At 37.8% G+C, this 27,960-nt stretch overlaps 1 protein-coding gene across 1 annotated transcript in view; it reads right to left on the reverse strand.

The window, feature by feature from the left end:
• Positions 1 to 27,960, reverse strand: part of GLCCI1 (glucocorticoid induced transcript 1) — a 142,547-nt gene that overhangs the window by 114,230 nt on the left and 357 nt on the right. The window contains exon 2 of the mRNA XM_006834389.1: positions 27,853 to 27,949. Within this exon, the coding sequence (XP_006834452.1) occupies positions 27,853 to 27,949 (97 nt within the window). The remainder of the gene's footprint in view (positions 1 to 27,852; positions 27,950 to 27,960) is intronic.

The following is a 27,960-nucleotide window of genomic DNA, read 5'->3' on the forward strand; positions in this document are numbered from 1 at the left end:
ATATTTTTTAAATTTTAGTATTTTCCCAATATTTCAGTTGTGTTGACTCTTAAGAAAAGTAATGCTAACCTCAAAGTTATGTTTTCTTACTAGGTAACTGGTATTTGGAACATTCTCTCAGTTAATAGAATTTTTGTCCATTTCTTCCCTCTTGGGCTGACAATCACAGAGCAAAGTTTCAATGTGCACCTATGGAAGCCTGCAGCAAGATTCAGAAGGGATCAGAGAACAAGCATTCTTCTATGAAGAAGGGTGGAGGCTGCAATTGAAAATGATAGGGAAATGGACTGAGGGGTTTGAAAAAGGACAGTATGGAAAAGAGAAGATGAAAAGGCCTTTCTAATGGCCTGTGGCGCTGTGGACTAATGCGTCAGACTGCAAAGTCATTTGAACTTCATGGTCGGTGGTTCAAGCTTATCAGCTTCTCCTTGGAAACCTTATACAGGGTCGCCATGGATCAGAATCGACTCGATGGCACTTAACAACAACAACCACAAACTCTAGAAAGGAGTCCTGGTGTGGCACTGTGGGTTAATGCGCAGGACTGCAAGGTCAGTTTGAACCGAAAGGTTGGCAGTTCAAGCTCACCAGTCACTCCTTGGAAACCCTATACAGGGTCATTAACAGTCAGAACTGACTCCACAGCATTTAAAAACTCTAGAAAGGTCGGTGTCCTGATAAGGACAAACAGAACCACCAATCTCCTTCTACACCATCCTACTACCTAGTATGTCAATAAAGAACAAAGGATAAAGAACAATTGATTATAACTCTTAACACTGTGCATAAGTATTAACATTATTACAAAAGGACAATCAAATTATGCCAGCAAAACTGTATCTTTTACACTACGCCTAATAACTACAGTTCTTCAGGTTCTGAAAGAGAATTTGAAAGAGAACACTATTCCTGGAAAACAATCACTTTTCTTAGTTCTTATGCGAATAAAAAATGACAATACAACAAAGAAAAAGTAGTCTCTTGGGCAAATAAATATTTCTTCTTACACAGTCTTTAGCCAAAATTTGTAGAATTCTAAACAAACCTACTTTAACATAAATTTTAAAAAACTAAGATTTAAATACTTTAAGCTACAAACATTTTACTTATTTATGGAATAACAAAAATTAGTCTATAAAAAAAAGCTAATTGTAGTAGACATTAAATATTAGCTTATAAAGCCAAATTATAAGGTAAATTAAAAGTTAAATCCATAGGTTAAATGTAGAAGTTGTTGTTGTCATAGGAGACATGGTAAAATCTTAGGAAATGAGTAACTGTTTAACTGTGAAATAGCTGCTAGTCAAGTTAATGTACTGGTGCTAGACAAATAACAAACAAAATCTATACTGAGTGGTGCTGAAGGGTAAGCACTGGCTGCTAACCACAGGGTTGGCAGTTCAAATCAACCACCCCTGGAAACCCCTACAGAGTCACTATGAATGAAAACAGACTCGATGGCACCTAATGACAACACAAAATAATGAAATCAGTAGACCACTGATTTTTCTTAATGTAGAAGACTCTAGCAATTAAATATAGTTTACAAGCTGATACTCCCTATATTGTTTCCCCAAACCAAGCAATGGTGTACATTGTGCTGACAGGAAATAGACAATTAACTATACTTCTCTAGAGAAAACCCAAAAGAAACAGACTTAACAAAATGAAGGCTTCAAAAATAAGGAAACACAGATGTTTATTCTAGCATTTTCTTTCATAAATATTGACACCAAAGAATTAAATATGTAGCTGTGAAGCAGTAGTTTATCCAAAATGCTTCATTAAAACTGAAAATGGCCAAAAGTTGCAGGAACATCCTGAAGGAAAATGTTTTATACAAATGCCACCTTTGTAGATGCCATGGAGTCAAACAGAACATGGTAAAAACTAGTTCTGTGTTTGCATACACAAAACACCTTCCACCTCAACAATTCTATAAATATTGTGTTTAAAGGTTGCCAGGAAAGTTTCCAAGGGCTAAGAGCAATATACAAAGAAAAAAAACTAAAATAAAACTACTCATGGTATGACTAAGAGTAAGGGAAAAGTACCATAAAATATTTTAGACTAGCATCATACTTCATTTCTCTAGAACAGTCATAGAACTAACTACCTGTTACAACTTTAGTCAAAACATCTACTGATACTGACTGAACTGTTACTTCAATCAAAATGGCACTTCCCCGAGACACAAAGGACTAAAGTCACAAGGTTTGAGAGTTTATTGTTATCAGCTTAAGTTACTTTTGTCTATTCTCCCTTAACCAATAAAAAAAAGCTCTATTTAACCTAAGTGCCCAAGAGATGAATGAACTAACCTCAGACTATAGCTCTAAATACAGGTTTAATCATTAACAATAGCTGAAATAGTTGGGACAATTGAAATAAAAAACTGAACACTTTCAGATGTACTAGACTCATCTAAAGGTACAAGAAAAACACAACTACACCCAACCAATTTGCACATAAAAAAAATAGGTCAAACAGATTTTCCCCCTTTCTCTCCCTTCTCTTCCTCTTCACTTCTGATAATTTTTGTTTAATCCTTTCTATGTCTTGTTGAAATGGTATAAAACTGAACTGAATATGAGGGGGATTCATATATTTTTTAGGGAAAATTCCATTATTTTTAATTCAATTTTTTCATAGACTTTTTGAAGTCCCCTCATGTTTGTTCAGACGTTATGAAGAGTACAGCTAACTGACTTTCCATGGAGATATCACATCACTCACTTGTATCTGTCTCTCTTCTAACCTGTATTTTGGCGATTTTACTTTCACTTAAGGAGATAGGAAAGAAAAAGTCAAGGTCATTCAAAAACCTTTTTTTCACTTAAAAGATTTAATGCAAACACATCTATGAAACGGAAGGCTCCACCTTGAAAACAAGGTTCTTGTCATATTTTTGTTTCTCTACCAACTAGCCTATCTACTCAAGAAACATTTGTTAAAGTTGTGGATATAATTTACCCATCCTTCTCTCTTCTTGACCCTTATGAAATATTAAAAAATTAGAAATCACCTGGCATGTTTTCTATACTTCTTTATCAAAGGAAACTTTTGGAAAAGCTTCAAGTAGGGCTATTTCTTTTTAATATTCTGAATGAGGGATTCATCTATAATCATTGTGAACACAGTGATAAGAGAAGGTGCAATAATAACTTGATTCTAGTCACATTTTCATCCTTTATTTCTCATCTTTGAAAAGGCTATGATTTCTAAGCTCAGGTATTTCACAGATAATTTGAAACTCTCTAGATAGTACATACTCAATACACAATAACATACTCATGTAAATTAACAAGATCACTTATACACTGAACTTCTTGTTCTGTCTGACAGTTTGGGAAATTTTTTACTCATAAGACTACCGTTGATTAAAATGTTTAATTTTATTCAAGAAGATTTTTACAATTTTTAACCAAAGAGTAGTTAAATGATCATTAGTAAGAATAGCACATTGTAAGTGATTCTCATTATTTGCCAATTCAGAATACATAGGTCTACCTGCCAAAAGTATCTGTGGTGCATTTCCAGACATATGCACATATGTGCAGAGCAAGTAAAAATTCCCAACTAAGGTAATGTATGTCTGATTTGGTATTCGTTAATTCCGTTTTCACAAGGACTTTAAAGAACATTGTTGTTAAGTGCTGTTGAGTAGTTTCTAACTCACAGTGACCCTGCATAGGGTTTCTGAGGAGTGTTGGTGAATATAAATCACCAACTTGGCAGTTCAATCTGCCCTGCAGTCCAGTGCCTATTCTACAGTGCCACACCAGGCTTCTTATGGTTATAGAACATAACTACTACAAGTAATGAGAACTGAATACATGTCAAAATAAATCCATTTTACCAATAATACAAAAGCAAACTTGATGAAGTGACTGTCCCTAAGAGACTGACAAAAGCACTACTGACAGCAGACACTGAAGTACACTTGTCAGTGTGACACATCAGATGGGGTGAAAGTGGGATGTCAAGGTAAAATTTCAAAGTGGCTCTAGGAGCACCAGCTGCTGGACCATCCTTTTTTAAACTAAGGTAAAATAAAGTTGATATGCTAGCATATCACAATTCAAGTTGAATGCGACCTTTCTGGCTGACAAGGGAGCCTCTTCCACATAATTCAGGAACCCAGAATTCCTTCATATCTGGGTGCCACTATTCCACTAAGGTTCTTGGTTTGAGTTTTTTTGTTTTTTGAGAAAAAGGAAGGAGGATGAGGATCATGCTAGATTTTTCTATTCATCAAAGCTGGAAATTACTTTGCCTCACCTAACTACAAGACAGACTAGGGACTATAGTGTAGAAGCAGGCTCAAGTGGAAGACAAAAATAGGTTTTGGTGAACATATGTTGTTGTTAGGTGCCATTGAGTCGGCACCTACTCATAGCGATCTTATGCACAGCAAACGAAACAATGTCCAATCCTGGGCCAACCTCACTACTGTTGCCATACTTGAGTCTATCGATGCTGCCACCTGGCCAATCCATCTCGTTGGGGGTCTTCCTCTTTTTCTCTGACCCTCCATTTTACCAACATAATATCCTTCACCAGCGACTGTTCCCTCCTGACAATATGTCCAAAGCATGAGAGACGAAGTTTGGCCATCTTGGCCTCTAAGGAGAGCTCTGGATGCACTTCTTCCAAACAGATCTATTGGATCTTTTGGCAGCTCGTGGCACTTTTAGTATTCTCCTCTAACACCATAATTCAAAGGCATCAATTCTTCCATGGTCTTCCTTATTCACTGTCCAGCTTTCGCATGCATATGAGGTTATTGAAAATACCATGGCTTGGGTCAGGGCACCTTAGTTCTCAAGCTGACATCTTTGCTCTTCAACACTTTAAAAGTTCCTGTGCAGCATATGTGCATAGTGCAATACATCGTCTGATCTCTGTGAGTGTTGATAGTTGATCAAGAAGAATGAAATCCTTAACAATTTCAATCTTTTCTCTGTTGATAAGAATGGTGAACATATAGCTAGCTGTCTCTGTTACAGATTGCTTCACTGCATTTGTCTAAATTACGTTTGGCATTAGTTTGAATCCAATTTTAAAGTTCATGTCAATGAATTATCCTAAATTGTCACTACAGATAAAGTAACCTAATTTAGCACTGGTACCTGTACATACAGTGTGGTGCTGTGGGTTAATGCGCCAGACTATAAGGCATTTGAACTGCAAGGTCGGCAGTTCAAGCTTACCAGCTGCTCCTCGGAAACCCTATACAGGGTCATGATAGGTCAGAACCAACTCGACGGCACTTAACAACAACAACAACAATCTGTACATACAGAGCTCTGGCAATGTAGTGGCTACAAGTCGGGCTGCTGACCTCAAGGTCAGCAGTTCGAAACTACCAGCCATTCCATGGTAGAAAGATGAGACTTTCTGCACCGGTAAAGATTTACAACCTCAGGAACCATATGCAGGTCTCTGTGAGTCAGAACTGACTCCACAGCACATAACTACCACCACCACCTGTACATAAACAAAGAGGCAGTTGTTAGAACAGAACAAGAGGATACTGAATGATTTAAAATCAGGAAAAGTGTGCACCAGGATTGTATCCTTTCACAATATTTATTCAGTCTGTAATTATTAACAAATAATCCTTGAAGCTGGATTTAGAAGACTCATTAATAACCTGTGATATGCAGGACTTAAAATACTGATGAAGATAAAAGACCACAGCCTTCAGTATGAATTACACTTCAACTTATGGATAACAAAAATCCTCACAACTGGATCAATAAATAACACGATAAATGAGGAAAAGACTGAAGTTGTCAGAGACATGTAGGTAAATCATCAGCACTCATGGCAGCAGCAGTCAAGAATTCAAACAAACAATGTATTGCATTAGGTAAATTTGCTGCACAAGACCACTCTAAAGTGTTCAAGAGCAAAGATGTCAGTTTGAGGACTAAGATGCACCGGCCCAAGCCATGGTTATTTTCAATAACCACATATGCATGTGAAGTTGGACAATGAATAAGGAAGATCATCCAAGAATTGATGCACTTGAGTTGTAGTGTTGGAGAAATACAGAAAGTAATATGGACTGCCAAAAGAATAAACAAATCTATATTGGAAGAAGTACAACCAGAACTTCCGCTCCTTAGATAATGGTGAGACTTCATCTCTCATATTTCCAACATGTTATCAGCAGGGACCAGTCCCTGGAGAAGGACATCATGCATGATAAAGTGAAGAATCAGCAAAATAAAGAGGAAGACCCCCCCAACATGATGGATTGTCACAGCTGCAGCAGCAATGGCCCTGATGCCGCAGGACCTGGCAGTGTGTCATCCTGTTGTGTACAGGGGCACAGTCAAGAAATCAAAAAACATGCTGCATTAGGCAAATCTACTGCAAAAGACACCTTTTAAAGTGTAAAGAGCAAAGAAGTCACTTTGATAAAAGCCAGGCTATTTTCAATAAGATTCATATGCATTTGAAAGTTGGGTAATGAATAAGGAAGACTATAGAACACTTAATGCATTTGAATTATGGTACTGGTGAAAAATACTCAAAAGTACCTTGGACTTCCAGGGGATTACAAAAATCTATCTTGAAAGAAGTACAGCCAGAACACTCCTTGGTAGGCAGGATAGTGAGACTTTGTCTCTCTCTCTCTCAGTCCCTGCAGAAGGATATCATGTTTGATAAAGAGTAGGGTCAATGAAAAGAGGCTGCCGCCCACTGAGATAGATTGACATAGTGGCAGTAACAATGGGTTCAAACGCAACCACAATTGTGAGGATCAGGCAGTGCTTCACTTCATTGTTATTAGGGTTATTAGGATGAACAGATTTTTCTATTTTCACGTCGGAATGGACTTGACAGCACCAAACAACTTAAGGTCACTTTTCTCCACATTAGGCTCTTAATGTTTTTTTATTTTTCCTTCAGAAATCAAACCTAACCACAAAAGATATTCAGCTCCATTGACAGTATTCTGCTTTACTTCTAAACAAATTTCTTTTATGTAATAGACTTCTAAAACTTTTTTAAAGTTCATGGAAAAACTGAATGAAAATATAATGAAATTTTTCCACAAACTTTTTAAAGGCCCCTTACACATAAATCCCCAAGGTGATCCCTTTGAACAGGTTAGCAAATTGAAATAACAGTTTTACTAGAAGGATTAATTGGGAATCTCACCACTTATTTAAAAGTTCAAAGAAACCCTCAGCATTTCTCAAATGAAGTTGATATATAATTTCAAATCCATTAAAACTATTGCTGTCAAGTCGATTCCAACTCACAGCAACCTTACAGACTAAGGAGAACTGCTCCCAGAGTTTGCAAGGGTCTAAATCTTCTGGAAGAAGATAGCCACATCTGTCTCTGACCACTGTCCCACCAGAGCTTCTAATACAGGATCAAAGTGATGATAATAAGTATACAGCAGTAACAACAAAACTGATAGTGAACATTTCTGAATCCTTTAAGTACCACATAAAACCATAAAAATCTCTTTTTAAACATATGAACACTTGCTGATAGTGCTAGCCTGAGTTCTAGATTTGGAAATAGGATCCACATTGAATAGAGGGGCTATAGTCTTATACCCCCAATACCATCACTGAAAGACAATCGCTTTCTATCCAAAAGCAGTTATGTACCTCATTCCCTCCCCACCTTCCAGAACGTTCATGTTCTTAATACTGTTGCTTTCAGCTAAACAGCAGAGGGAAAATAATCTAATTTAACTAATTTACGTAAGGTTAGTGCATGAGTATCAAAAGCATAACCTTTTGGAGGTATATACATTTTAAAAAATAGATGACTGTCAATTTAATCTTTTAATTAGCAAAATCTCAGGAAAAACATAAAGCGAAATTAAACCATTCAGGTAGAAAAATACATTTGGTGGACAGTGAGATCCTAACTGATTAATGATACCTGCCCTCAAGAAATCAATATTTTAGGAAAAACAGGTGACTTAACAAATAACTATTGCACAATGTAATGAACAATGTAAAGGTATAAACACAGTACTTAAGCTACCTAGAGGAAGTAACATCTGTCTTTATCTAGACTTTTAGTTAGAAATATTTTACAAGAAGAAAGTATTTGAAAGCTGGCTTTCAAATAAAAGAAGGAGTTTTGAGGCAAAGCAGCATGTGTAGATAAGGCATAGGCAGGTATTCTTTACACTTAATCAAAACACTGAATTGTAAAAAAATTAATGACATTTTCAAGGAAAAAATGAGATCAGTTTGACAGGAACAGAAGGTACACAGTATAAAATATTGAGATAAGCCTTATAGCTAAGTTACATATTTTTTACTTTACCCTCAAAATCATTTAAAAAAACAAACAAGATTGTGCTTATAAGAGCACAATGGCTAAAGTGAAGATGGGAAACTAATGGCAGGGAACCAGGAGCAGTTCCAATAGTCCAAATAGCAAGTGATGATTAAGACATGGAAAGAATAGAAAGATGCCACCAGATTGAGGAGATATTTTGAGGAGATGGGACCAAGTTATGGTGATTACTAAAATGAAAGGATGAGGGAGGAAGGAAAGCCAAAGATTATGATAACAGAGAAGAATTTAGCCAAATAGTCCGAGTCTGAAAGCATCTTGTGCAAGCTGTATTCCAGAGTGCTAAGAACAAAAGGAACCTAGTAGCGTAGTGGACTTCAAGCTGGCCTGCTAACTACAAAGTCAGCAGTTTGAATCTACCGATCGCTCCATGGGAGAAAGACCAGGCTTTCTGCTCCCGTAAAGATTTATAGCCTCGGAAACCCTATACAGGGTCACTATGAGTCAGAAACAACTCAACAGTACAAAATAATAAATACTATCCCCAAACTTCGTTATCTATGCCAAGTGTCTGAGTTCTAACTTAATATACTCAGTATTCTTATACTGATATAGTTCTAATAAGCTTATCTATTTGTTGTTGTTAAGTGTCATACAGATGGTTTCAAGTCAATGCAAAAAACAGCTGGTGGGCTTCAACCACCAACTCTGTTAGTCAAGTGCTTATCCTACAGCTCTACACCAGGACTCCATCTTATAACATGTGAATCACTAAATGACCCAAACTTTCAACTACATATATAAAACAATTTTTAATAAATAACTGGTTTTATTCTCTCAATAGCATAGAAAAATACTACACTAAGCCACTTTCTCAACACATGTAAACTGTATATGAAATGCCGTTAACTAAAAAAATACATGGTATATTCTACTCTGCAAAACATAGGTCAAAGTTACTTTAAGACTTCTGATACATATATTACCAGGACTGAAATAAGGTATAAAGGATGAACATTCTAAAATGGTTATAAATATATTTTTAAATATCTGAATTCATAAACTTGGCAAATATAAGGATCACTGTTGTTAAGTGACATCAAGTCAGGTCCAACTAATAGTGACCTCCATATATGGTTTCCAAGGAGTGGCTGGGGGATTAGATTATGGTCTGCTTTAACAAGCTGTTGCAGATACTGACTATTAATATTCCTCTCTACTCATTAACTATAAATATAATTTTCAACCTTTGTTTCAACTTTGAAGTTATTTAGCAATATAACTGTCTACTAAAAAGTCACAAAGTCAACTCCAGTAGAGAAAATTATCATATATTTGTCAAAAAAAATAAACGCAAATAACTGGATTATCATTATAAACTATGTTAGTGATTCAGAAAGGGAATTTGTTTTTAAACCGACTTATCCAAACCCACCATCAAAACATCTTTTACCAAATAAACTTTGACTGAACTTTTCAGTTCACTTATAGTAGTTCACTTATAGTACTATAGTGTATTTCCCCAGAATCACAAGAAAGCTGTTCAGAAATTATCTCGTCAGACATACATTGATTTTTACCTTATATTGTTGTTGGTGCCGTTAAGTGCCATGGAGTCAGTTCTGACACTCAGCAATCCTGTATAGAGTTTCCAAGGAGAGACTGGTAGATTTGAACCACCAACCTTGTGGTTAGCAGTTCAGTGCTGATCCTACAACACCACACCAGCATTCCTTTATTTTATATGAGATTAGAAAAATGTCTAAATCATTATCATTCAGTATGGTTACGAAACGGGCTGCAAACCGCAAGGTCAGCAGTTCGAAACTACCAGCTGTTCCGCAGGACAAAGATGAGGCTTTCTGCTCCCGTAAAGATTTACTTGGAAATCCTGTACAGGGTCGCTATGAGTCAGAACTGACTCCACTGCACATAGCCATCACCACCATATTAAAATTAAAAGTTTTATGAAAAGATGACTATCAAACTCAACTTTAGGGGAGGAAATATTATGAGCTAGTGATAATCCATCCAGGATGCACACAAACATACACATACCTGCCTCTACTGAGTATATACACCTCCCTCTATCGAGTATACCTTTAGCAATAAACAGATTAGTTGATCAATTTATTGTTGGTCCTGAAGTATATACATAAACTTTTAAGTTCAAAATCAACCTATAGACATATACAATTTCATATATAGTCATAATTCAAAGCACTAATCATATTTCTACTCTATTTATGCTGACTGCTTTGTCCTGATATTGATTAAGAGTAGATTTTATGAAAAATTTTCATGGGTTTTTCCTGTTTTCAAGAAACACTTCGTCCATGAAGCTGGTTAAGTACAGTTGCTAGGAAATTATACCCAAATATTATCTTGTAATAAGAACAAAATATTCTAGAAAAGGTCTTGTATCTAAATTTAAAAGTATACCTTTTCACAAAGTCATGTAAGAAGTAAACTCATTACTACATGAGTTCTTTCCCTTTTAAGGATTATTTGAATACTAAATTTCTTAGAAGTTTAAAACTCAGACTAGAAAGAGAATGTTGCTGTTGTTGTTGTTGTTACGTGCCATCAAGTCAATTCCGACTCATAGTGACCCTATATGGGGTTTCCAAGGAGCGGCTAGTGAGTTTGAACCACTGACTTTGTGGTTCAAACTGACCTTGTGGTCCAGTCCTTTAATCCCACAGTGCCACACCAGAAAGAGAACAGAAAAGACCTACTAATGTTAATTCATAACTTCTTAGGATATTAGTTATGCAGCAATGAGTAATTACACTATTCAGTAATATGTTTTTACAACCTCAGATAAACCTCAATCTTGTATAATTGACTTCCTAAAAAGTTTGTGTAAATTAAATTTTGGTAAATTCAATCATTTTACTTGCAAATAAATGCTAGAGATTCTGTAATGTAAATAACCACCCCCAAACCTGATATACAGTTAATTTTTTTATATATCATAATGAAGCACAAATCAATATGTGATTTACACTCCCCTTTATAGCTGCAAATAATCTTGAAGGTCTAAACCAGTGCTTTTCCAAGTTTATACACTACCACTGAATACTGGTTTTTAAATGCTACCGGGTCAGTTGGAACTCATAGAGACGCTATATAGCGTTTCTGAGAAGCAGCTGGTGGGTTTGAACAGCCACCTTGTGATCCACTGTTTATCCTACAGCACCACACCAAGATTCCTCCATTGAATGACAGACCCTAAACGACAAAATGGGCAGCACATTAGTGTTATACATATTCCATCAAATAGAAATATCTATAAAGAGATGTTATTTTTTCCTACAAGGTTTAATTCAGAGGAAAATAAAGCAGTTGTTCTAAAGATTAACTATCATAACTGACTAGCAATACTTAAAGACTATAATGCTAATATTTCTTTAAAAGTAAAAAGTAAAAATAGATTTTAAAAATTCTAAGTATAATAAAGATATTTAATCTATTGTACATTCTTGCTCATTAATAGTACTTTAGTCAAAGCAAAGCCCTACTCATCTTGATAGACTTATTGTGAATCATGGCCCACATATTTACATACTACAGAAGAAGCTACATCCAACAATACAGTTCAAAATTCTGGTATTGTATGTGCATATATGGTGAGAAAAGAGGGTGTCAGTGACATCATCTTATGCCCAAAATATAGAATTATTCTATGTACAGGCAGCAATATAGATTGGACCTAGATATATTACAGAAGCTACACTATAGAATGATCCCAAACTAACAAAAGAAAAACACACTTCAACAGAGTGGTACTTTCAAAACAGAAAACCAAAAGGCTCAGCCTAGTTTAGAAAGGCAAGCCATTGTACATAGGAATTGATATATGAGGCCCAAAGCTCAAAGAGTAGAGTGGCTCAAATTTTGGGCAGATATTAAATGTTTTTTTAAGCCTGTTGAGAAATATAAGAACACCAAATGCATCTAGAATATGTATTTTGTAAAGGTCAAACATAGTTCCTTGTTGTGATGTAGTGAATTATTTAATATGTCCTTTCTAGCATTAGTCTTTGCAACTCCCACCAAATGCCTCTTTTCCTGATGGATTTATGTCACAGAAGGTGTGGGGAAATGCTTATTAATTGATTCAGTTGTGAGTGACTATAAAAAAGGATAATTGTGACTGGTCAATTTTGCTAACCTATTGGGTCTAAAAGAGCCATCTCAGAAACAGAAGGGTGAAGATATCACTACCATCAAAGAAGATTTTACCACCATCAAAGAGTGGAGTATGTCATTTGAACCAAGAGGTCCCTACACAGCGAACTGTCTCTTCTACCCAGGGCCAGAAAGATGTGACACCAAAGGATTAGCAGAGGAGTGGCAGCTGCAGAGCCAGAGTATGAGCAGTGAATTCCCAGCCCATGGAAAAAGTAAGCTGAGTGCCTTTGGGCAGTAGGCCTACTTGTGGAGTGGGTGCCTCCAAGCACTTAAATGGGGAGCTAGGTGTGCCAATCCACAGAAATAGACCCAAATGACTTTGCGCTGAGGCTTATAGCCAAGTGGAGAGCTGTTTGGGGGTTTATCAGCAGCCCTAAAAGTGCTCTGTAAGTTTTTCTGAGCAGGACAGAGATCAAGGATTGCATGACTGAAAGATCAAAGGCCAGTGAGAGAGGCCTGCTTGTAGGCAGGCCTGGAAAAAGGCTGTCCTGACTGGAAGAATTGTATCTTCAACATTTCTGATCCAGTGTTGTACCTTGTTCACTTCCCTGTTGTCAGGTGCCATCGAGTCGAAACCGACTCATAGCGACCCCATGCACAGCAGAACAAAATAATGTCCGATCCTGGGCCAACCTCACTACCGCTGCCACACTTGACGCCATCAATGATGCCACCCACCTGGCTGATCCATCTCGTTGGGGGTCTTCCTCCCCTTCTCTGACCCTCCACCCTACCCAGCATGACATCCTTCTCCAACGATTGTTTCCTCCGGACAATATGTCCAAAGTAGGAGAGACGAAGCTTAGCCATCCTGGCCTCCAAGGAGCACTCTGGCTGCACTTCTTCCAAAACAGATCTATTGGTTCTTTTGGCAGTCCATGGCACTTTCAGTATTCTCCTCCAACACCACAACTCAAAGGCATCAATTCTTCTACGATCCTCCTTATTCACTGTCCAGCTTTCGCATCCATATGAGGCTATTGAAAACACAATGGCCTGGGTCAGGCACACCCTAGCCCTCAAGCTGACATCTCTGCTCTTCAACACTTTAAAAAGTTCCTGTGCAGCAGATTTGCCCAGCACAATACGTCGTCTGATCTCTTGACTGCTACTTCCGCGAGTGTTGATAGTTGATCCAAGAAGAATGAAGTCCCTGACAACTTCAATCTTTTCTCCATTGATAAGAATGTTATTTATTGGTCCAGTGGTGAGGATTTTTGTTTTCTTGACATTGAGATGTAATCCATATCGAAGGCTGTTCACTTCCCTAATAAACCCCATAACTGTGAGTATGGTGTTTGAGTTCCGTGTGGTCATTGTGATGACTTATCGAACCTAGCGGAATTTGCTGTGGGAGGGATGGTTGGTGGCATTTCTTTGCACTCACATGTAATGGGCTCAACTGACTGAAAGTGGAAAAAATTCCTTTGTTTTATGCACCACAGTACTACCAATAAAGTGTCCTAGTGGTGCAGTGGGTTAAGCATCTGGCAGTTACTGGAAAGTTTGGTAGTTCAAACCAACCAACTGCTCCTTGGGATAAAGAAGAGGTAATCTCTTTCCACAGAGATTTACAGACTCTGAAGCAGTTCTACTTTGTCCTATGGGGTCTTGCTATGACTCAAAAGCAGTGAGTTTGGTTGTGGCATTACCAATCCTTGTACAATACCTGTTCACAAATATTTCTTGCCAGAAGAAAACAGTTATCACTGAAAATATATTAAGGATATACTATCACTGAAAATATATTAAGAATATACTAATCGCTGGAGTCCTGGTGTGGTGCTGTGGATTAATGCACCAGACTGCAAAGCCATTTGAACTACAAGGTCGGTGGTTCAAGCTCACCAGTCGCTCCTCGGAAACCCTATATAGAGTTGTTATGGGTCAGAACCAACTTGTGGGCACTTAACAACAACAACAACAATTACCATAACCCCAAAAGACACAGAGTGAATAAGGAGCAAAGATGTCACTTTGAGGACTAAGGTATGGCTGACCCAAGCCACGGTATTTTTAATCACCTCATATACATGTAAAAGTTGGACAATGAATAAGAAAGATCCAATGAAGAACTGATACATTTGAACTGTGTTGTTGAAGAATAGCGAAGGTACCATGGACTACCAGAAAAACAAACAAATCTGTCTTGGAAGATGTACAGCCAAGTATGTTCCTTGGAAGCTAGGGTGGTGAGACTTTGTCTCACGTACTTTGGACATGTTTTCAGGGGGATCCAGTCCCTGGAAAAGGATATCATGCTTGATAAACAAAAACAAAAAGGAAGCCATTCAGTGAGATAAGACTGACACAGAGGCTGTTAGCAATAGGCTCAAACATAATAACTGTGACCAGGCAGTGTTTCATTCTGTTGTGTACAGGGTCGCTATGAGTCAGAGCAAACTTGATGGCATTTAACAACAGTAACAACAATCTTTGGCAAGATGTTAACCAAAAAGATAGAGTGAGTAATTGCAATCAAATGATTTAAGGACTGTTAATAGTGGGTCACACTGTCATGTGAAAAACTAATAGAATGTAAAAATAAGTTGTCTGATCAAAAATATTCCAGGATATTGTAGCTTTTCTAATAAAAATGAATTTCTAAGTATAGTGTAAGTACCCTAATGAAAATATATTTAACAATTACGTAAAAAATCATTTAAATTACTTTTTATTAAGTACTAGTGTATGGCGCTATAGGTAAGCACTGTACTGCTAACCACAAGGTCAGCCGGCAGGTCACATCCACCAACAGCACCTCAGAAACCCTATGTTTTGTGGTTGTTGTTAAGTGCTTTAGAGTAGGTTCCAACACATAGCGACCCTGTATAGGGTTTCCAAGGAGTAGCTGGTGAGTTTGAACTGCCAACCTTGCGGTTCAAAGTGACTTTGCAGTCCAACGCATTAACCCACAGCACCACACCAGGACTCCCAGACACTCTATTCAGGGTTTCTAAGAATCAGAACCAACTTGACAGCACAACAATAACAGCCATTTGAAGATTAGCATTAGGACTGAAGACACATTAACAACATGTGATACGCAGATGACACAACCTTGTATACTGAAAGTGAAGAAGACTTGATGTGCTTACTGATGAAGATCAAGATGACAGTCTTCAGTATGGATTATAACTCAGCATAAAAAGAACAGAAAGCCTCACAACTGGGTAAAATTACAATAAATGGGTCAAAGAGTGAAATTATCATGGATTTCCTTTTAGTTGAAACCACAATCAATGCCTATGGATGCAGCAGTCAAGAAACCAAATGATACATTGCAGTGAGCAAATTGGTTGCAAAGTATTTCTTGAAATTATTAAAAAGATGTCACACTTTGAAGACTAAGTTATAACTGACTCAAGTTATGGTATTTTCAGTTGCTTCAGATGCATGCAAAATCGGGACTATGAATAAGGAAGACCAAAGAATTGATGCCTCTTAATTACAGTGTTGGTGAAGAATATTATATGTTACCATGGGCTGTCAGAAGGAACAAATCTGTCTTGGAAAAAGCACAGCTAGAATGCATCCAAAAGTGAGGATGGTGAGATTTCATCTCACATACTTTGGAGATTTTTATCAGGAGGGAGAAGGGATTCATGCTTGGCAAGGTAAGAGTATCCACAAAAAATAGTAAGGACCTCAACAATATGGATTCACACCATGGCTACAACAATGAACTCAAAGAAACAATTGTGGGCATGGTGAGGCATCAGGCAGTGTTTCATTATGCCGTACAATGGGGAACTGTGAGTTGGAACCAACTCAAGCCCACCTAACAAGAACAGATGTGTAGACATTTAAATAACCTGACTTTAAACAGAAGTAGTATAGTTGATTCTTTCCATGCTTTACTTGTAACAATACTTTGGAAGATAGGAAAATGAGAATGTCAAAAATTTTCAAAAACTTCATGAATAGATTTTGTTCAAAGACTACCATATCTCTGCTTTACTATTATGTTTTTTGCACCGTTATGAAAACATCACGTGACAAGTATACATGTGACTAGGACAGTTTTATAAGACTAGAACTACTACAAGGGGGCTTTAAAAAGTTTGTGAAAAATTCCATTATCTTTTCATTCCTTTATTCCACAAATGTTTTGAAGACTTCTCATATGCTATTGATATTTAGTGCTTTCAACATGATTCGGACTCATAGCAACCCCATGTGATAGAATTTCCCTGCCTGTTATCTTCATGAAGGCAGATCATCAATTCTTTTTCACATGGAGAGGCTAGTTAGGTTCAAAAACCTGCCAAAACACCTGGGTACTCGTGGGCTCAGAATCAATGACACAGCCACAGAGGTCTAGAGTGGAGAGCGGGGTGGCCAGTTGATAAAAAGAGGGCAGACAGACGCAAGAACCCCCACACTTGCAGATGAACCCATTTGACCTGGCTTCAATGACTGGATAAACAGAACTCAACCCGAAGAAGAAAGAAGAGGAAAAAAGCATCATCTGATACAATTCGATAAACATGACCTACACCTATAAATGCAGTAGCTCAAAAGAGGAAACAAATCCCTGCTGCAAGAACTATTCCCACCCCCTCCACACAAAGGGTAGACAGGGATGGGCAATTTGGACATTGGCTACCCAAAATGGGGGGAGGGATACAAAGGTAAGAAATGACTGGCTTACAAGCTTTCAAGAGGGAACCTAGATCCAAAGGGCGTGGAGGAAGGTAGAGTCTCCAGTGAATAGTGTCCAGCCTGTCCAGGAAGGGCTGATGAAACGAAATACAGATGGGTCTCTTGTGATGCAATGGTGAATAATTGTTATCAGGACTGATTATGAGGGTTGTAAATCTAAAGGTGGACATTTTGTAGCAAGGAGGGGAGTGATTAACTTTTCAGTGTAGGAGCGGAGGACACTAGGACCATCAATGGAGAAGAGGGGAGAGCGGAATCCTACCCAGAGAAGCGGTGAGGCCTGAGATGGAGGCAGAGAAGACGATATCAAGAGATGGTTTGGCTGGGGACTTGGGATCCAGAAATGGAAAGAGGCTGAGGACTGTGGTGGGGGGGTGCAGGCTTACAGGGTACACCCTTTGGTTGGGTGAGGATGCATGGACAGGATGGTAACTATGCCAATGAAATGATAGATGATGGAATGAATGTAAAGCTAATGTTCTCCCATGTAGACTATCACACAATTCACAATAAAACATTTGAAAAAAAAAAAAAAAAGCTGCCAACCTTTCAGACAACAGCAGAGCAATTACCCATCTGTGCCAAGAGGGCTTCTTGGTAAGTGCTGTCAAGTGGTCCTGAAGCTGTAAATCTTTGTGGGAGCAGAAAGACTCTTCTGCCTCCCAAGGAGGGCTTCTGAGACATAACCCTGAGCAGCTGGGCACTACTAGTTTTAACTGTTTTCTAAAGTGCCAGTAATACTTTACTAATTCACAGAAATAGAGATCTCTTTTCTACAAATCTGGGGAAAAAACTGGTCATAAATTGAGAAAGTAGTACCTTGCCTTGCTGTGACAGTGGTATATAAAGGATACCATTTTTAATGATACTAAAATACCAAAGGATTTAAAATTAAAAATCATGTTACGTTTGAATGGAGCTCTATGATGCTTTATAAAAAAGGGGCAATTTTTCAAAACACGTTGTCAAATATGAAAGCCTTTTTTCTACTGAGATTTTAGCATTTCATGTGAAAGGCAGTTTCAAAAAATGAAATGCTAAATTATGCCTTAACAAAGTGGTAGGCTTTTTAAGGACTAAGGAGAAGGCCCACAAATGGCATAAAAGAGTTTTACTACATTCTTATATGCACATTTGAGGCCTGCATAACTGGGGATACTTGTAGCTGTTTTAAGTTCTGTAGACCCTAGAGCCTAGTCCCACTTACTGTTCTTTTCATACAACCACTCAAAGCTATTTTTAGCTTTTCTTTGACTTAACTGTATAAGCAGTGGGATCATCTATTGCGCATGCTTCCCTGCCTCATAACTAATTGGGTTCCAAAGGCAACCTTAAGCAAACTTAAAAGTTGGCAGCTTATTGAGCTGCAAAAGCACCCTGGGCCCTCTGTGTATGATGCATGACCCTGAGCAAAGTGCTTCTCAAGACCTTAGTTCCTCATCTGTGATAAGGGAATAATAATAGTACGCAACATCAGGTTAGAAATCAATGTGATGGACACAAGTTTTTGCTGTTGTTATTGTTTTGAGTTTTACACTGAGTTATGGAGATTAGTGTAACACACATAAATGCTCAGTAAATGAAACATACTTTTTCTCCTCCCTAACAAAAATCTCAAAATTCCCAACTTCCTCATTTTATAGCTAGAATAAGATGCAAAGAGTTAGTGACTCGTTACAAGTCAAATGTTAAAACTGGAAATAGATTCAAAATATCTTGACTCAAAATCTAGTATTTTCCACTGTACCTTTTGATCTCTAAAATGCTTTTGTGGAACCACTTAAAAAATAATTAATTTAACCCTTGATGTGATAATTAATTCTAGAGAAAGATTTAAATTATTCTATAACAACAACAACATACGTTATTCTATTTTTACAAGAAAAATAGACAAATAATCTCAAATGTAAATTTACAGTTACATGGTAAACTCAGTTTTTATGTAATATTCATCCAATCTTCTATTTAATATGTATCGTTGCCATCAAATTAGGTATCTAAGTATTAATAAAGCCCACAAAAGTTTTGTCTTTTATGCTTTCCTTAAGAAAACAAAGTGTTAAACAGTATCAGAAAATGTTTCATCAGGAAATTAATTTTTAGTGATGTAAAAATTAACGTAAGCTGAATGTGTTACTCACAAAAGTTCTCCTTATGTCCATACTTGTGTGGTGCTGTGGGCTAATATGCTGGACTACAAAGCCATTTGAACCGTAAGGTCGGCAGTGCAAGCTCACCAGTACCTCCTTGGAAACTCTATACAGGGTTGCCATGGATTGGAACTAACTCAATGGCACTTAACAACAATAATACTTTCAGTAGTTTAACAACAATATTACTATCAGTAGTTTAATAAGTACTTAATCTTCAGTAACACTAGGCAGCAAGTTGTAGCACTTTTTACCTTTTTGTTATGAAGCACATTCAGATATTTACAGGATTTCTTAACTTTCAATCTGGCAGACAATTTTAGACACTGACCTTGCCATGCAAGAATGGGTTTCATTAATCTCTTTACCTCATCTTTATTTTTGGTGAGCCATTGCTAAGGTGTATCATGGAAGCACTTTGATAAGGTACTTATGTGCAGACCTGAAACCCACAAATTACAGTGAGGTAACTTGCCTCCTGACAGGGCTGAATTAACCTAGCACTGGTTACTGAGAAAATCACTTGCGACCAGGGTCTCTGCTTAGTGATTTCTTAAGTATTAATCACTTTATATATAACTTTATAAAATTTCTAGGACACATTCATAAAGGTAGGAAGGGGGGAGAAAAGCACTGTCACTCACTAAAAATGTCATTCAAGGAAAGCACAAATTCTGGACGTAAGAAGGGCCATACACAATCAAGGTGAACAACCAAACTGATTACCCTTGAATCCTCAGGAACAAAGATCTCTCTCTCTCTCATATACACACTCATTCACATACATGCCTGTGCACACTCACAAACTTTTTAATGTAACACATAGAGGAAAATGGCCAATTCATCCATATTCTATTTTAGTTACATTCGCCATCCCAGAACACACATTTAGAGACATTATGAAAATGTCAGAACATATTCAGCTACAGCATGGAAACAGAAAATGAATTCCCCTTTGCCATTTTTCTTTTTTTTTATCCGCTTAGTAATCATAGCTGATCACAAACATCAGAGTTGAATTCACAGCAACAGAATAGTCTTGTGGAATGAACAGCAAATCTAGAGCCAAAAGATCATCATTCAAACTGACTTACCTGGTGAATAACAGTATACATTGTCTGAGATACCTTAAACACTCAAATATATTTTTCCCCTTCTTACCTAGAGCAGTTACACAGCATAATACAAAGGAAATTACACAGGATTCATGAAATTGCCACCTCTTAACATATTCCTCAGTAACATTCACCTGATATAAACAACACTGCTAAAAGGTATCTACCATATTCGTTCCCCCTAAAATGAAATGCTGGAAAAATATTTTTATATCATTGGTTTGTAAGTAAAATTCTTTCTGAATTATTACTAATCTTTTATAGTTTGTTATATAAATAAGCAAAAATATATTCTTTTATAATCAGTTGGAAAATGAGTCATTTCCAGAGGTCTGAATGATGAGGAGGAAAGAGAGTTTGTGGAACCTCAACAGTACTCTAGGTTTCCAATATCATTAGATGAGTAGAAGTGTTCTTTCATTCCTCTGCCTTATTTTTGGCATATTCCAATAAGAGACTAGTTAGATATAAGCTCAAGTTTGTGTTAAAATAGTTAAACAAACTATAACACATAAAGAACATCAGCAATTAGATTTATTTGACATTTAATAGTGGTACATAATTATATGTTGTTGGTGTTAAGTGTTGTTATGTCAGTTCTGACCCATAGCAACCCTGTATAGGGTTTCTAAGGAGAAACTGGTGAGCTTGAACCGCCAACCTTGCAGTTCAAACGGCTTTGCAGTCTGGCACATTAACCCACAGCACCACACCAGGACTCCACATAATTATATAGTGAAGACAAAATACAACAGTGTCAGGTACACATCTAAAACAGGTGCTATATTAGAGCCTGTCCTGCTGGTAATTGCTATTTTAAGCTCTAGAGAAAGGACATAATCAAAATTAAGAATAACAAAGTCATTAGTATATATATACTCCCTAGCTATATGGAAAAATTTTAATAAAATTTGTTGTAGAAAACTTTTTAAATTTAAGACTTAAGAAATACCCTCTCTTATCAACAGGGTCTCTATGGGTCAGAACTGACTCGATGGTACTTAACAACAACAAATCAACCATCTTTGAACACTGCCATTTATTTACATTGTTATTCATTGCCATGAAGCACCAGTTACTCTTTAGGATTTTATTTCAGTTAGTCTGCATTATCACAAATAAAACAAAGATCTCACAGGTGTCATTCATTAACCTTCAAATTCCCAATGTATACATTCTAATTTGCATTAAGTTCTTGCAAAAAAGTACACTACAGTGAATGAAATGTCTTTCTATAAAAAGTACTATAGTGAATAAAATGGTTATCAGTTCAACACATATATACAAAACTTTAGAGTTACAAAAGTAACTAAGGTGCTTTTATACACCTTACTATAAAAACTACGTTACCATTTGTTGTTGTTGTTGTTGTGAAGTCCTGTCGAGTTGATTCCGATCAGCTGCATCCCTGTATTTACTGACATCTAATTCAAGGCTCTGGTAGCATGGTGGTTACTAATCAGGCTACGTACTGCAAGGTCAGCAGATTGAAACTACCAGCTGTTCTTGGGAGAAAGATGAGGCTTTCTGCTCCTGTAAAGATTTACAGCCTCGGAAACCCTGTACAGGGTCCCTATGAGTCGGAACTGACTCCACAGCACATAACAACCAACAACAATTCAAGGCAACACCATGTGTATCAGAAAAGAACTATACGCCACAGACTTTTCAGTGGTTGTTTTTCAGAAGCAGATGGCCACACGGCAGCTCAGCATAGTAACTGTTTACAACACCCAGGAAAACTCCTGGTTTATTTTGTTCTCAGGTGCCGTCGAGTTGGTTCTGACTCATAGGGACCCTGTATAGGGCTTCTGAGGAGCAGCTGTTGAGTTTGAACCACCTACCTTGTGGTTCAAAACGACCTTGTGGTTCAGTGCTTATCCTACAGCATCACACCAGGATCCCTCAGGCAAGTTGGTGGATATGAATCGCTGACCTGGTAGTTAGCAGTCCAGTACTTATCCTACAGTACCACACCAGGGCTTCTCATACTCTTTCCTAAAAACCTATCAATTATTTTTTCTCACCTATCCTTGCTTGAGAAATCCTGGTGTGGCACTGTAGGACAAGCACTAGACTGCTAACTGCTAGGTCGGTGGTTCAAATCCACCAACTGCTCCTCAGAAACCCTATACTTTTCATACAGTACCACACCAGGACTCCTTGTACATCTTTGATGTTGTTAAGTACCATCGAGTAAGTTCTGACTCATACCAGCCCTGTACAGGGTGTCCAGGAGCATCAGGTGGGTTTGAACTGCCAACCTTGTGGTTAGCAGTCCAGTGCTGATCCTACAGCAACACACCAAGACTCGCTGTTGTTGTCGTTGTTAAGTGTCGTCGAATCAGTTCCGACTCACAGCAACCCTCTATATGGTTTCTGAAGAGCGGCTGGTGAATTTGAACCACTGATCTTGCAGTTCAAACCACCGACCTTGTGGTTCAAACCTCACTTATGATCGAATGCTTATCTTACTGAACCACAAAAGACTATAATCTTTAAACATATGACAGTTTACGACTAATAACAACTTTCATAAATTCAGTTATCTATTTTACTATTCACTTATTTATCTAGAAATTATATGCCCCATAATTGGTGGGAAATATTAAAAACATAAACAATGAAAATTATTGCCACTTAGTTTACTATAGTTCTCAAAGGCTTAACACATTCACCAAAAATTAGTATTTGGAGCTGGACACATTAAAGAAAAACTAGAGCTTTCACACATTTTCCCTCTAGCAAAGGTTTGAAATAAGCTTAATGGTAGTGGACTTCATTTTTTTGGTATTAAAAACTCTGAGAAAATTAAATGGTGAGATATTTACAAGAATATTAATCTGAGATCTAACTTTATAGGGAGAGAATGAGCATCTTTAAGAGGGACTATCTGGTAGCGTAGTGGCTACGAATCGGGCTGCGAACCTTAAGGTCAGCGGTTCGAAACTACCAGCCGCTCCGCGGGAGAAAGATGAGGCTTTCTACTCCCGTAAAGATTTACACCCTCGGAAACCCTATACAGGGTCGCTATGGGTCGGAACCGACTCGATGGCACTTAACAACAACAACAACAACATTATTCATATTAATAAACATTCATTTTTTTTGCATTCCATAAACTGGGCACAAGCATAAAAATGACCCCAAAGAAATTTTAACTAATGAAAAGACAGACCAACTACAAACTGAAAGCAAATTAACTCATGCTCACACATATTACAGACAGTCTTTCAACGTTGTAGTCTGGCTAATATTTTATTTTAGCAGAGTATCATAACTTCTTTATGTATAGAACAATGAAGCTCTCAAGATACTTACCAAAAATTCTAAACAAATTTCACTGAAATTAGAAAAGTGACAAAAAGTACTGTTGTTAAGTGCTGTGGGTCTAAATAAATCTTATACGTCACATTAGAAACCAGTGTACACTACTGTCAATAGCAGGAACTATATAAATTACATATTCTTCTCATGTTTTTGTTACCAGATTTGGCACATTAAAAATAAGCATCATTCTCTTCCAGAGTATGTACTCAAACTACTGTTTTTTTCACATAGCTTAGAACTTGCTCAATCTTTACCAAGTCACACAAAAATCTGCATTTGGTACTTGCTATCTTGTACAGTAAAACTGAGTATTCACTGTTTTCAAATCCCTAGGTTTTGCTCTAAAAGGCTTCAAAGGGAAGCAACTTTTTTTTTCCTTTTGGTTGCTACTAATTACTTTAGCTTATAGTTCACTGTTCAACACTAGTATCCTGCTATATTCTCATTTGAGTTATTCTATTTATCCCAAAGGTGGTGGTTGTTGTTGGTAAGTGCTGTGGAGTTGGTTCTGACTAATAGGAACCCTGTATAGGGTTTCCAAGGAGCGGCTGGTGAGTTTCTCCTTTTATCACAAAGGTAGACTTTATGTATTACCATTACAAAAAAATAAGTATTTGCATAATACTTTATGATTTTACATCTATTACAAACACATTGCAGGGAGCCGGATGATGCATTCAGTAGCTTGTCATTCACCACTTTAAGACCCTTCAGAATCAAACAAGGGGGAGGGCCACACTTTGCTAATGACAGAAGTATAGAAATGAATATAATAAACTTTAAAGTTTTAAAAACACAAAAGAAAATGGTCCATGAGCATAAATAAAAGTTTCAATTTGTAAAACTCCATGTCCCATATATAGAGAGTAAGGTATCTGGAGATTTATGCATCTTCTATTGTGATAGCCACTTAAGCTATGTAAGACCATGTTACAAAAATGAAGGAAATTACAATCTTGTTCTCAGTTTTATAAATTAGTAACATGCTAATATGAAAATATTGTTCCTGTTTACTGAATTCAGTTTTTAGTATACATAATCACAAATAAAAATAAAAATAACCAAGTTGCCATTCCATCCTTTTGAAATAATCTGACTATTAATTTTCTATTGTGCTAGCCTAAGCCTTATAAATATGCATATTTTAAATGTTTGTTATTATTAAGTGCTGTTCTCACTCATATTGGCCTTACATATGGTTCCCAAGGCTTTAGATCTTCATTGGAGCAGAAAGCTTCATCTTTCTCCCACAGAGCGGTTGGCAGGCTTGAACTGCAGACCCTGTGGTTCACAGACCAGTGGTAATCATATGGAGCCACCACACTCCCTTTAAAAATAGGTTTGGGAAGGCAATAATAATGACCTAGTGTGTTTACAAATTACGTTGTTTCATAATTTCTTGGAAAAACAATTACAAAGAAAATGGTTTAAAGCATTTATATTTTGCTCCATATCCACCACTCCAAATAAAATGCATAAAATACTGAATAGTTGTCACCTCTAGTTCAAATGCCCTTTAACACTTGAAGCTTTTTGCAAACAATATGCCTCTATGTTATATACATAGGTCATGAGCCACCATCTACCTCACATTAAAAAAACTGTAACTTCAAAATCATTGTAGTATGGCACCACAATCTTACACACATACACACGCATGCACACACACATTCTGAAGTGTGCAGAAAAAGAAGAAGGTGGAGGGTAGAGGAGAAATGGAGCACGTTGTTGTTTTTCATTCATGCAGTAGAGTGATGTCAGTGTCTGCAGCAGCAGCCACAGTGGCAGAAGCCTTGACCTGTGGAAGCTAAAATCCAATGAAGCCAGAACCTTGCAGAATTCTAAAGAAACTGAGTAATGTTTTAAAAGACATTAAATCAAGTACTTATAATCTGAATTTGAAATGGATAAGGAGACAGATTAATTGTAGAGTTTTATTTTGGGTTGAGGAAAGCAAGATGGGATGGGAAACAGGAGGAAGGGATAACGTAACCAGGGAACTGGGGGAACAAGAGCCTCCATTCAAAATCACCTCAGTGTAAGAAACTGACAAAACCACCTGGTGTTACAAAAGCAGAAAGACATCTCAAGTAGAGAAAGCTCTTCCATTCCCAACACAAGCTCCCTGATGATGCAAATATGCCTGCTGCACAAACATACTCAGAAAAGAGTTTTCATCATGATTGCATTAAAATTGCATTAAAGTCGGATGTGCCATACTGAAACAAAGAAGCTAGCTTAAGCCTGATCACGAATTTCATTAAAACTACTTGATGATAGAGCATGCAATTCCTAAGCAATTACGGCTTTTTGAAGGATGCAGAAAAACAAGTTGTACTATAATGGGTTGATGTTTGTCAACAAAAGGGGACGTGGCACTTACTGAGATGACCATTACAGTGCAGGGTCTGTGAAAGTACTCTTATGCTGTCCACAAAACCCTGTGCACAAATCATCAATGTTTATTTTATCACTCTTATATTAGTCCCTAAAATAAAACCCAAAACGAAATTTATGCACTGCTGAAGCGAAGTCACTCAGAAATTTATGTAACTGCTGCCTTCTTTTCGTTTGTTAGCTTTCATTTAACACAGCTCTACAAAATGTGCAAAGGAGATGCATATGGCATTAATCTGTTAGAAAATGGTGGTCTTTTCTATAAAATACAGCCAAAGATGTGTGTTCAGTTGTGGTCATTATTAGGGCAATCACGTTGTTTTCATTCATTCATTCAGGATTTGCTGGAGGATGTCAGTTTCTGCAGCAGCTGGCTTGACCTGGAGGAGGAGTGGGGGAGCAAATTCCTCCCAGTGCATACAGATTACAGGATGTATTTCTCTCGGTGTTCATGCACACATCCCACTGCACTACATGCTACCCAAATTCACCATCAAGTGGTCTGAAAACAAATGCCTTAGCCACATGCTCATTACAGGCTTGAAATATTAAACATCAAAGCTGCAATCTGTCATAACACCATCGCTTTCTCCAAGTCTAAAGACCCTCAACAAGAGAACGCTATTAAAAAAAAAAAAAAATCCACATACCACATAAACACTGCACAGAGCTCCCGTGTTTCTCTTCCAACCAGAGATTTTTCCACTCAGCATGATCTGCTGCCTCCACAATGCAGCAGCAACAGCATCTGTAGCTGTAGGCTGGTATCTAATAGTATTAACTACTCCACTCTCCCTCATGAGCTTTACGTCTCTGTTTCGGCTAATCTGCCTTTTCTCCCCCAGGACTCAACTAGATCATTCACTGTGTCCCTAGACATACATCAAACCAAAACAGAAAACATTACAGGAAGCTCACAGCATCCACCAACTCACTGTTACCTTTGACACCTAATCAAAAAAGAAATTTTAGATTCTTGGACATTTCAAGTTAACAGCTCAGGTATAAGACTTGAACGTGGAAAGGAAAAGTGAACACACTGAACAGTCACCAAAAAAAAATCTCTAATAATTTACCATAAAATTTGGGCACAAACCATTGCCAGTGCAGTACTGCCTAGATGCCTACGACTATATAGAAAACATTGGGTGACTTAAAAAAAAAAAAAAGCAAACCCTTTTTTATGCACTCAACTGCACCTTCAAAACTGTCCCCTCTACACATCCTGCTATCACGACATCATACCTAACACCACTACCCTCGCAAAAAGAAAAGGAAACGTTATCCCGGTCGTTCCAGGCACGTTAGCAACTTTGCAGGAAGCACAAAGAGGCTGCAGAGATTACCACCACCGCCTCATAGGCTGCCGGAGAGTTTGTGTGCATGTTTGAGTGTTTCGCCCAGCTCCTTCTGCCTCTGCTGCAAACGGCAAACACGCGACTGAGCTAATCTATTAAACTGAAAAAAGCTTTCGAGGCAGGCGAATGATGGGAGACAAAATCGGAGGGTCAACTAAAAGTTGCAGTTTTCAGTTTGCTCGGCCAAGCCCTGCAGCGACCGTAGGGGGGTGGGGTGGGGGGTGAGAATCCCAAAGCCACTTTCACACCTTCGATAATGCACTAGCAAAGAGAAGCCCGGAGAGGCTGAAGTTTCCACGGAGGGCACCGTCGGGGAGACGCAGCCCGAGAGAACGCGAGGGTTGGGCTCGCTACCTCTGTACACGGGCGAGCCGGGGCTCCGTCTCTCAGGTGAGCTGCTCCTCCGGCGGCTCTCGGGGGACCGTCTCGGGCGGCCCTTGGCTCGCGATGCCTGCTCGGTCG

The sequence above is a fragment of the Chrysochloris asiatica genome, unplaced genomic scaffold, assembly GCF_000296735.1.
Source record: "Chrysochloris asiatica unplaced genomic scaffold, ChrAsi1.0 scaffold00010, whole genome shotgun sequence".
NCBI lineage: Eukaryota > Metazoa > Chordata > Mammalia > Afrosoricida > Chrysochloridae > Chrysochloris > Chrysochloris asiatica.